We start from the raw sequence: 11,925 nt of genomic DNA on the forward strand, positions 1-11,925 counted from the left end.
GAATCTAATCCGTTCTTCCTCGAAATCAATGTCGCCGAATCCAAGCTGGGTTTTAGGGTTTCGAGGTGGGAATCCCATCCAATGTCAGTGATGCGAAAGAAGGGCTTCCTTGCAGGATCGAACTCGATCCTTTTCGGTGACCAGGTTGCCGTAGCCTCTGGCTTCTTCGCATCTACTAATTCTTCTGTCCTCCTCTTCATGATGAAATTATCCTTAGCTCATCGCTCCCACTCCCAACCGTGCAGCCAACTTGGTCCAAAAAGCCCAAGGCCCAACTCGAACTATGAGGCTACCGGGCTCGAGTCTGGAAAGTAGGATTTGACTAATGTTGCTGCTGCTGAGCCTGATCCAAACTCTGGCGCAGCCCACCTGATAAACAGGCGTAGGTACATGTATCAAACCTGACCGTTCTATTTCCATTCCACTCTCGTTCTTTTTGGGCTCTCTTGTGGGTGCCCAAGAGGGGAGAGGAAGCGGTCTAAAAAAACCCGTTAACGGGTATCGCTAAAACCGGAGGAATAAACGAGACGACAACTGAGAGGCTACAGAATATATTAATTTTTTAACGAAAAAAGAACAAAGGAGAGGGAGGCATGAACAGGGCCTAAAAGAGGCTCTTTTCTCCATCTTTATCGACCTAAACAAGAAGAGCAAGATTCCCTTTCTTCCTCCTCTTCTTCGCCCACTCTCTGGAGCTCTCCGCGTTCACTCTGTGAGTAAAAAATATCTTTTTTATGCTTTTTTTAATCTTTTTAATGGATCAAAAGAGATTTCTTTTGATATTATGTTCGAGTGTTCTTAGTGTGTTTTTTTGTTGATAGAACTGTTTGGGTTTTGCTGCGGATTCATTGCATTTCCTTTCAACTTATACCTAGACCAACCAGTGGCGGATTTTCCTTCGGATTTTTTTTTTCTTTTTCCTTATAAATTTTCTCGAAAGAAACCCATTTGGGTTTAATCATATATTTCAAGAAAGATATTTTATTCGCTTATAAGTGGAGTTGATATTTCTTAACTTGTGCATGAAGCATCATAAATTTGAGGAAAAAAACGAATTTCTTGGTGCCGTAGGTCTTATTTTGGGCGCCTTTATAGGTCCGTTCTGTGTTTTACTTCTTCTTGATATGTTGGTTTGCTTAGAGGACAGAAAAAGTTTGAGTCTTGGGGGAGAATCGTGTCAAGGGAAAGTTTTCTATGTTAATAAGGGTGTATACTGATTAGTTGTATGAAAGCTCTCATGGACCCATCATTTCTTTGTTGCTTGTTGTTTGTTGTGTGTATAAAAAAAAATTCAATATGATACTGAATAGGAAACAACCTATAAATATCATTCTTTTATGAAAAAACTTAGATACTTTTCTGTTTACTAGATTTTTCTTTCTTTTAAATGCTTTATATTTGTTCTCTTTTAGAGTTTAATCAGAATACGAGTGTTGCTCCCAAGAAGAAAACTATGGCAGAAAATGGGGATAAAGGAATTGATACAGGCTTGGTTACTGCAATCACAAATGGCGAGGATTTGGGTCCCGTTGTTAGGCATGCTTTTGAGTCTGGGAAGCCTGAGGCACTCTTGCACCAACTCAGGACCATTGTGAAGAAGAAGGAAGTTGAGATCGAGGAGTTGTGCAGGCTTCACTATGAGGAATTCATTCTTGCTGTCGATGAGCTGCGTGGTGTTTTGGTTGACGCTGATGAGTTGAAAAGCATGCTATCCAGTGAGAATTTTCAGCTTCAAGAAGTGGCAAGTTCACTTTTGCTGAAGCTTGATGAGCTCCTTGAACTCTACTCAATCAAGAAAAATGTCACAGAGGCCTTGCAGACATTGAAGGTCTGTGTGCAGGTCTCAGATCTATGCATGACATGCAACCGACACATAACAGAAGGCCGGTTTTACCCTGCACTGAAGACTTTGGGCTTGATCGAGAAGGGGACCTTGCAAAATATTCCAGTCAAGGCTTTTCGGAAGGTTATCGAGAAGCAAATACCTGCAATAAAGCTACATATTGAGAAGAAAGTTTGTAGTGAATTCAATGATTGGCTCGTGCATATTAGGAGCATGGCAAAGGAGATTGGGCAGTTGGCTATAGGACAGGCTGCCTCAGCCCGTCAAAAAGAGGAGGAGATGCGTGCTCGCCAAAGAGAAGCAGAACAGCAGAGCCGTTCAGGAGTTGGTGATTGTGTGTACACCTTAGATGTCGAGCATATTGATGAAGATTCAGTGCTAGAATTCGATCTTACCCCCGTGTATCGAGCACATCACATCCACACTTGCCTTGGTATTGAGGAGAAGTTCCGTGATTACTACTACAAGAACCGGCTGATGCAGCTGAATTTGGATTTGCAGATTTCATCAGCACAGCCCTTTCTTGAATCCCATCAACCTTTCTTTGCACAGATTGCTGGATTTTTCATTGTAGAGGATCGGGTTCTACGGACAGCTGGGGGATTGTTGTCAGAGAGCCAGGTCGAGACAATATGGGATACAGCTATTGCCAACATGACATCTGTTCTAGAGGATCAATTCTCTCACATGGATGCTGCAAGTCACCTCCTACTTATCAAAGAGTTTGTCACTCTGCTGGGTGCAACACTTACACGGTATGGATATAGAGTAACACCTTTGATAGAGGTTCTGGATAACAGCAGAGACAAATACCATGAGCTTCTTCTCAATGAATGCCGGAAGCAAATTGCTGACATCCTTGCTCATGACACTTTTGAACAGATGGTGATGAAGAAGGAGTATGAATACAAAATGAATGTCTTGTCATTCCATATTCAGTCTTCAGAGAGCATGCCAGCTTTTCCATATGTAGCAAGCTTCTCTTCATCTGTTCCTGATGCTTGTCGTATTGTGCGCTCCTTCATTGAGGACTCAGTCAGCTTCTTATCATATGGAGGTCACATGAAGTTCTTCGATGTTGTAAAAAAGTATCTGGACAAGCTCTTGATTGATGTGTTGAATAGTGCTTTGCTGAACATTATCCATGGTGGTACCTTAGTTGCATCTCAAGCAATGCAAATTGTGGCCAATGTAGATGTTCTTGTGCATGCTTGTGATTTTTTTCTCTTGCATGCTGCCCAACTCTGTGGTGTCCCAGTACGTGTGGTTGAAAGGCCTCATGCTGGTTTGACTGCTAAGACTGTTCTAAAGGCCTCACAGAATGTTGCCTATAATGCACTGCTGAACTTGGTGAACTCCAAGTTGGATGAGTTTATGGCACTCATGAACAATGTCAATTGGACAACTGATGATGCACCACAACATGCAAATGATTATATTAATGAGGTCCTTATCTACCTTGACAGCATAGTGTCTACTGCTCAGCAGATTTTGTCTTTAGAGTCTGTGTACAAGATTGAAGTGGGCGCACTAAGTCACATCTCTGACTCTATTGTGACAGCTTTTCTTAGTGAGAATGTGAAAAGGTTCACTGTTAGTGCTGTGATGGGCATAGACAATGATCTGAAGTTGTTAGAATCATTCGCAGATGAGAGGTTTGAAAGCACAAGCTTGAGCGAGTTGAAGAAAGAAACCAGTTTTAGAGATTGTTTGGTAGAAGCCAGGCAATTGGTCAACCTTCTACTAAGCAATCAGCCAGAGAACTTCATGAATCCTGTAATAAGGCAGAAAAACTATGGTGCTTTGGACTACAAAAAGGTGGCCACTATTTGTGAAAAATTCAAGGATTCACCAGATAGACTATTCGGGAGCCTCTCAAACCGCAATGCAAAGCAAAATGCTAGGAAGAAGTCAATGGACATGTTAAAAAGAAGGCTGAAAGATTTCAGCTGAAATTGATTATGCTACTTATTCGCTGCAGCACCTTGACTAGTTTGCTTACTGGATTCCATGTAGCTCCATGGCTGCTTCTTATTTATGCTAAGATTTATCTGAAGTGCAAATCATTCTTACTTCATGGCCTGGAAAGGATAGATGTCAACTAGTGGCGATGGAGCGTATAATTTTTAAATTGCTGAGTCTCTATGTTAATATGGTCATTTGGCATATCCTTGGGCATTCATGTCTATTTAAAGAACCATGATTTATGATCAAATGGATGTCCTTTTTGTTTTAGCTGCATATTTACTGACCAGTTGAAATTGTTTTACTGAAATTATAAATGTTCAAGTGGGTAGATGGAAAATAGTGAATAATTCTTTTCTTGGTTATTGTCATCCATTAGTGCAAAAAAATTGTGAATTACTCTGTTGGTTTGGATAGTTACATGATGCAATTCTGGGAAGGGCAACCCATGCATTTCTTATCACAATTTATTTATGCTAGTTGTGGGTTTGAATCCTTGGTGTATGGTTAATTCAGGAAGTGTGGGAGAAAAAACCATGAAGAAATTTCTTCTTTATAGCTTTTCTTCCTTTCTTCAAGTCAACTTTCTCACTATCCAGTGAATTCTTTAACTGATAAAGTCTTACAATTTCGATGCAATTAACACTTTTGAATTTTGGCTACGAACTGGAAATGTGAACATCAGTTTGGCAAGCCTCTAAGGTAGAGAAGGGAATAATATTTTTCTTATATCTTGCTTTTACATTCTGCAACTTATGTTGTTCTATTTTCAAATTGACTCTGTTTCCCTTATCTTTTCTTGACAGTAGAGGTTTGCTGCTGATTAGTGAGATGGTAGAACCAAACAAAAGACGCCGTAGTCTGCTACCAGTAAGAATGAAACTTGATTCTCTGAGGGTTGCCTTGTAAGTAATTAGTTGGTCCATGATATTAGATTAGATAATACTTCATCTGTCTATATAGTAATAAAACTGACTGCTCCAAATCTAAGGTATTTAGTAGATAATTATTTTGCTCTTGAAGTTTCTAAAAAACACAATTCTTGTTAAGTTATTTGTGTTCTTTAGGAACATCATGGTAGGACCGTAGGTAATTTAGTTCTGATGTCCATGCCCATCAACTTCAATAAATAACAAAATTCAGCAGTTTGATGCTAGTGCTTCCTGATAACCTATGCTATTCTGCATGCTTTATCACATGACCATTAAGTGTAGATGAAAAGCTTTATATTAAACCTTTGGAAAGCAAATCCTTTGGTTCTTCTCCATATCAATTGTCTTTTTAACTAAAATTGATTTCAACTATTCATACTTTAAAAAATTTCATGGAGATCATGATTAAGTGTTGGATGCCCGGTCGTTGATGCACTTGATTATTAATTTTTGGAGCTATGGAAATCATATGACTCACCATCTGAAGTCCATATCATGTATCACATCTCTCTCTCTCTAACTTACAAGCCTGGCTAGATTCAGACCATGTTGTCAGGACTTCAGCCGCAAATAGCCACCAGTCCACTTGCTGCCCCCTGAGGGCGCTTCAACCCTCCTCGACGCCACGTCGTTTTATTTTGTCGCAACAACGCTAAAAGGAAACAATAAAAAAACCCTCACACTTCCTTTTTATACTCCCTCTCTTTTATGTCCTCGTCGATTCCGACCTCCCCCTGCTCCTCCTCCTCCACTCCCTGAGACCAATTCGCGCTCCCAATCCTACCCAAAACCCCTTCCTTCCCCTGCTCTGCGCTCTTCTCAACGTTCCACCCCCCGCTTCCCACCATAAAAAATCCCACCTTTCCTCCTCTCCTCTCCTCCGGCCTGCTCGCACTCTCCTCCTCTCCACTGCCTCGTGGTTAATGTGCGCCCTTGACGCCCCCAGACTGCATCCTCCGGCGAGATGATGCGAGACAGTCGTCCAATGGGTGCAAAAGATGGCAAGTGCTGCTTCTGAGACAGGATCCTCTTCAACAGGTGTTCTCAAAGTCAGGCGGGACCTCCTGGAGGCCTGCATGACGTGCCAAATCTGCTACAAGCTTGTCATGGATGCCACCGCTATCTCTGAATGCCTCCATATTTGTGAGTCTCCCACCTCTCTCCCCTGCTTCTCCGATCATGAGCTGTCTTGTTTTTCAAATCTATTTTCTTTTTTTTGATCCTATTGATCGGTGTTTTTGGGGATTTTAGGATGTCAGATTGTTGTTGTTTTGAGTTTGTGATCTCATTTCTCTCATATTGGTGGATTCTACTATTTTTTTCAATTGTTCTTCAGTTTTGTTCGATTCAAGGCTTCATTTTCTCGACCAAAATTGGATAAAAAAAGCTGTTTTTTTTTTTGATGATATATTGTTCCATAACACTTCTGCATAAGCTTACGTGATCACATGCATCGATTTTTTGTTTCTATTCTTCAGTTGGGTTGTATTTGATCTGTCAAGCTGCTACATTTAGGCTTTGAGATTTATCGTGAGTTTTTGGTGGGAAAGGAAAAAAAGAAGTTCCATTCATATGTTGGTTGACAGTTTTTAAAATACATTATCTCAGATGATTTTTTTTTCTGACATAACATTGACTGCAGGATTTCGTTTGACTAGCTTTCTTTTCTCTGTATCAAATATAGATCTGATTATCTCAAGCTTACAGTCATTTTCCATCCCAAATATAGATCAGTATTGTATTTTTTTGATCAGATGATTTTGTTCTATAACCAGCCTCTATAAGTGGTGTCATCGTTGATGAATTTTAGCAAAGATTCAGTAGTTGGTGATCTTCTAAGTGATTTTCGAACATCTGTAGATCTTGAATTATTTGTTGTTTACCAAGAGGGTCTTTCTATGCATTTTGTCACAATGTTCTAATTTTTTTTTCACTTCAAATTAAATAGTTTAAATCAAATCAAATGCCAATTAATATCAATATTTAAACTTCAGTTTTATCTTCTTGTTGAGCTTGGTTAGCATTGCCAATTCATTTGTATCACTGTTCCATTTCAAGAAGTTCTTACAAAGAACATTAGACCAAATATCACAATTGGCTTTGTTATCTTGGTTTTCCTTTGTTCATTATGGATATAAATTGCTAAATATTATAATCAATCTCTCTCTATCACTCTCTGTTTTGTTTTTAATATTAACTTGATGCCATCCTTCAAGAAATTTCTATTACACATTAACAGAAAAATTTTCCTTAAATACGTATGTATATATGTTGTATGCATGTATGTATATGACTCCTTTTATTTCTGTCCTTCAAGCAGTTTGTAGAAAGTGTATATTTGAGAAGCTTACTAATGAGGAGGTAGCTCGTTGCCCCGTATGTAATATTGATCTTGGTTGCAATCCGTTCGCAAAGCTCAGGTAAACCTTTTATCTATTGGCTTGTTGGTGTACTGGCAATTTATGTCATCCTTGTAATGTTAATTGGTGCAGTTACATCCTTTTGTTATTTCGGCTTTCTTCTTTTGCATTAAGCAATGAACTATTGATGTCATTGTCGTTCTACAGGATAAAGTTAATCTAGTTACTTCCCATTAGGCTTTGGTTAATTTGATGATCTGATTATATGAGCTTCATAATGTGAGCTTTGGAGATTAAACTTCTTCTGTAATATTACTGCCATTGCTCTGATGAGTGTTTTGTATACTTTCTTAACTTCTGAGAGTGAAGCAGCGCAAGATCCTCTTCCTCAGGCTCAGCTCAGTTAGAAAAGGGGCCAAGCTCAAACAATTTTGAGTGCTTGGCTTGTTTACCTCAGCATAAACTGCTTGCAGAAGTACAGAAAGTTCATCTAAAGCTTACATGAACTGAGCTTGAACAACTTGTGCTTGGCTCCAGCTCAAACTGAGCTTGAGAACCCTAGAATATACTGAGCCGAGACTGAGCAGCCTGACAGCTCACTCGGCCCCTTTGCACCCCGAAGATAGGAAATGGAATCTAGTACCATGAAAATATTTGATTTCCAAACAAGAAGTAGAATGCCTGCAAAGGAGAATAATAGAACTTAGCTGCCAAAATAGATAAATTAAGTATGGAAGCTCTTAGGAAGCAGTGTGGGTTCGTGATTGCAGGATCCCGAAGCAGGTGTATTAACCTAAGTAGAAGATTCTGTTTACTGTGTTAGAATTTCTACAAATAATGATCACCTGCTTTTCTTCTCCATCAAATAATCTCCAATATAGACTAGAGTGCTGCAAGAATGAAAGTAGTTAGATTCATGATATCATAAGTTACTACAAAATTTGTATCCTTAGATTATCAGATTTTGATCGTCATTCTATTTTTTATTTTTTAATATGGTTAACTACGAGAGATTTGCCTATTTGCTAGCGGATCAAAACATTAATTGAAACCAAAGCAAATTCTATTTCAGCATATTATTTGTAATACTATGATCATAGTTGGAGCAGAAATTCTTTTGATGATCCGGTGGATCAATTCATTAGTCTTGCAGTTGGTCAAGCCAAAGACTGAGTCGACTAAGCAACTGTGTAAGGAGTGGATGATCAATAATTCACAGCAAAAGTGGATATATTCAAATAGATGTTGCTAGACAATAGCACAAAAAACAAGAGACCATCAATGGAACATAGCATAATAAAATATTCGATTAAGACAAACAACAAAACGACTTACTTGTTCTGAGCAAATAAATCATCTTGGCCACCAAATAAATGTTTGGAAAAAGGATTTAGATGATGAATAAGAAATCTATAGTTTTTCCAACTTCTGAGAGAGAGGAGGGGGTAATTCAAGGGGGACAACAAGTTCAGTCATGTTGTGATAGCATAAGGGTCTTGGCCAATAGAGGTTTCCTTTTTCTAGTTTTTTAATAATAAGAGTTTCCTTTCATATACATATATTTTAGAGAGAGAGAGGGGGGGAGAGGGAGGCCTTTTTTATATATTTATTTAAAAAGATAGAAAGAGGGAGAGAGAGAAGCGATTAAGATACGAGAGATTACAAGGAAGATTTTGTGAAAGCTTTTTTGATTGCAGTGTTATTAGTTAGTATGCTTCCAATTAAAAGCAGCCACCATTGGATAAAGATGAGAGAGAGAGAGAGAGAGAGAGAGAGAGAGAGAGAGAGTAGAAAGAAGGGGCCGTAAGTCTAGGAGGTCCACTTGTATTGATCATAAGGGATCGTAAAGAACTCCAAAAATTTAGGGCTGCCATGGTCCCTTATTGCTATGTGATTCCGAATGGAGGTTGCAAGAGTTGTTACAGAATTCACCTTGCTTTATATGTTTCAATCATGGGAAGATCATAAATATGTTATTGTGGCTGTGGGAAAATATGATATCATCAAGGATCAAACTAAAAGTACATTAACTCAGACGATTTTTTTTTTCCGACATAACACTGTCTACAGGATTTCATGTTGTTCATTGGCCATACTCTAAAGGGGCAAAGAGATGGAACTGAAAAGAGCAAACAAAACCAACAGTTGGTGATGGAAATGTTGGCAAAATGAATTGTAAGGCTAAGGATAGCATATTGGAGGATTCAAATGACAAAGGGAAGGTTTTAACCGAGACCGAGTTAAGTCAGGCTAATTTGGGCTTACTATCATGCTGCTGATCACCAAATCCTTTAAGGAGACCAAAAAATTCAAAATACAATCAATAGAAGATTTAGAAGGTCCAGTAAACCCTTTCATAAGTGGTTGAGGTGGAACAATGGCTGGAAAGAGAAGGAAGAACCGCAAAGATTGCTTGTAGGCAATATAAACCAGCATTCCTAGAGGACTTCACATCATTTTTTCTAGGAGAGCTTCAAATCCTTCTATATTGTCAATTTACCAACAAATGAAGTTCTACAGAGGACCCCTTCAAGGGCTTTAGTGGGGTTTTAGTGACATTCCATCCCAACTAGTAGTGAGGTCAATGATTGTCATGGTGTTGGGATCCAATCCATTGATTGGAAAGTTGACAGGTGACACCAATCTACTACTGTAGGTCTTTAAAGTCTTCAACAAAGGTCCCTATAAATCTAAAGAAAATAATTTTTAGTCAATATGTAACCAACATCAAACACAGTTTGAATGATGCATAATTTTGAGTTTAACAATAATGTACATTATAATTGCTACTTTATGTTTGGTTCATACATAGCATTTATATTTAGCCCTTGAATAAAGTTAGGAATGTGCTTTGCACATAGTTAGGCATGTTTCTGTACGCAACAAACCCTGTTCATTATACACATGAATAGGTTAGCGATTGAACATAAAATGGCCATCAAAATAGTCCACATATAGAATTTTTAATCCCGAGGGATTAAACATAAAATGGCAGTCAATCTAAGGAGTGGACCTCAATGATTTCTATACATGATCTGTATACATTCTTGCAATGAATGACAAAACCTATCCTTTCATGTTAAAGTTTCAATAGAACCAATATACTTTGACCGAGAACAAACCTAACCATATATACTTGCTTGAGTTGCTTCAATATTTGTTTTGTTGCTTGCTATCATATTATTGTGATTTATTTATTTATTTAAGTACATAGGCTATATATTACCAATTAATGTTTTTTCTTTCTTTTTCTTTAGTTAAAACAGGGGATCCATCATCAACATAAGCCTTGAGGGCCTAGGGCATCTAAATAGCCCTTGTTATGGTACTTCAAAAGATTACTGCATGTGATCAGATACATATTTTAGAAAAAATAAATGTAACATTCCTTAGCTGCATGTGATCAGATAGCTAGACCTCGATATATGTGAAAAAAATCCTTAAATTATGTATATTTCTGTGTCATATCAACAATTAAAGAAAGAATTTAAATGAGAACACTCCTGAAAAGCTTAAAAATGGCTGCATATAATGAAGTTTTGAAGAAATGGTTTTCAAGAAGTAAATAATATGTATCTGTGTTCAATATGCAAGGTATTAGAATACTTAAATTTCACTTACATGCGATACTAACTAAAATCTAAAGTTGTCGAAACTACACAATGAAACTTATATACTCTAAAATGTGGCCTTATATTCTCATAATCATGATATGTTTAATTTGTATCTTTACTTTCTTTTTTAGAAAACTGAATATGAAATGCAAAAAACCATACATGAACTTGCATGCACAAGCCTTGCATTATTTTGTGTGATAATAGTGGAACGTTTGTGAAAAGATGCAGTTTTAAGTTCCATGCTACTAGATTTTGCGAACAAAGTAGAATAGTACATTCGACTTATCAAGCATTAGATTTGATCTGCTATAGATGCCAAATTTAGTGCATACATATATGTAATTTTGACTAACCTGTAATCCCATCGTGCTCAGTGTGTAAATGTTTCTGTCTGATTGACTGAACTCTCTTGTAACAGGTGGAGATCATGTGCCAAGGACAAACAATGAGCCCAGTGATGACCCTGCAAAATGTAGTCGATTTGTGGTTCCAAACTCTATCATCAAATATAATCCAGGCACCGGTTGGATCTTCAGGCAAGGACCTTGTCATTGTATTAGCTTATCGCTGCAAGGTTCCAGCCTCTTGACTGTGTTATTCTTTCAAATCTCCAAGAACTTCAGTGTCTTTAAGTGCCCCTTACAATTGGGCCCTTGAGCTTCCTAGTTGGTCCGCTTACGCCATTGCTGAGCTGCTGTATGTGCAAACCTTGGTCAATTACAGTCTGTATTTGTGCCATTTTGTAACTGTTAATTTATGTTTACAAATTATCATGTCCAATCATTAGACCATATCTTCATTTGTCATTGTATATGCTCACCAATATGAGCTATTGTTGTTACCCCCAGCAGGGAATTTATAGATCTATTAAGTGATGAATTTGATACTGTTAAGTTTTCTCATAGGTGCCATCTGTAGTCCATGGCTTGAAGTTTCATTTGAAACCATAGATCTAGAAAAAAGAAGCGTCAGTTCTAGTTGCAACCAATCCAAAGCTCCAACTTGAGTCCTTGCATTGTCTAGTTATTTCAACATTTTGCATATCTTCCCTTTTTTAACTTGATCAAGTAAAAACTTCTTCCTTTTCTCTAAAATAAAATTAAAACTTGCAAGTTCTTCAGACGATTCAAAAGCATTACGATGTTAGATTTCAGAATAGATTGCTGACACGGGTTGGCTATGTTAGGGATTAAATTACATTGTCACTT

At 37.9% G+C, this 11,925-nt stretch overlaps 1 protein-coding gene across 2 annotated transcripts; it reads left to right on the forward strand.

The window, feature by feature from the left end:
• On the forward strand, positions 1–11,542 carry LOC103716578 (exocyst complex component SEC15A-like). 2 transcript variants are annotated; one of them, XM_008804622.3, is made up of 5 exons: positions 1–712; positions 1,413–4,510; positions 4,615–5,883; positions 7,061–7,160; positions 11,136–11,542. In XM_008804622.3, the coding sequence occupies exon 2, from the start codon at positions 1,454–1,456 to the stop codon at positions 3,794–3,796; it is 2,343 nt and encodes a 780-aa protein (XP_008802844.3). In that variant the 5' UTR covers positions 1–712; positions 1,413–1,453; the 3' UTR covers positions 3,797–4,510; positions 4,615–5,883; positions 7,061–7,160; positions 11,136–11,542. The 2 variants fall into 2 exon arrangements, with proteins under 2 accessions (XP_008802844.3, XP_026664053.2); XM_026808252.2 differs by having other exon boundaries at positions 4,615–4,713.
• The last annotated feature ends 383 nt before the right edge of the window (positions 11,543–11,925 follow it).

This window comes from Phoenix dactylifera, chromosome 8 (assembly GCF_009389715.1).
Source record: "Phoenix dactylifera cultivar Barhee BC4 chromosome 8, palm_55x_up_171113_PBpolish2nd_filt_p, whole genome shotgun sequence".
Taxonomy (NCBI): domain Eukaryota; kingdom Viridiplantae; phylum Streptophyta; class Magnoliopsida; order Arecales; family Arecaceae; genus Phoenix; species Phoenix dactylifera.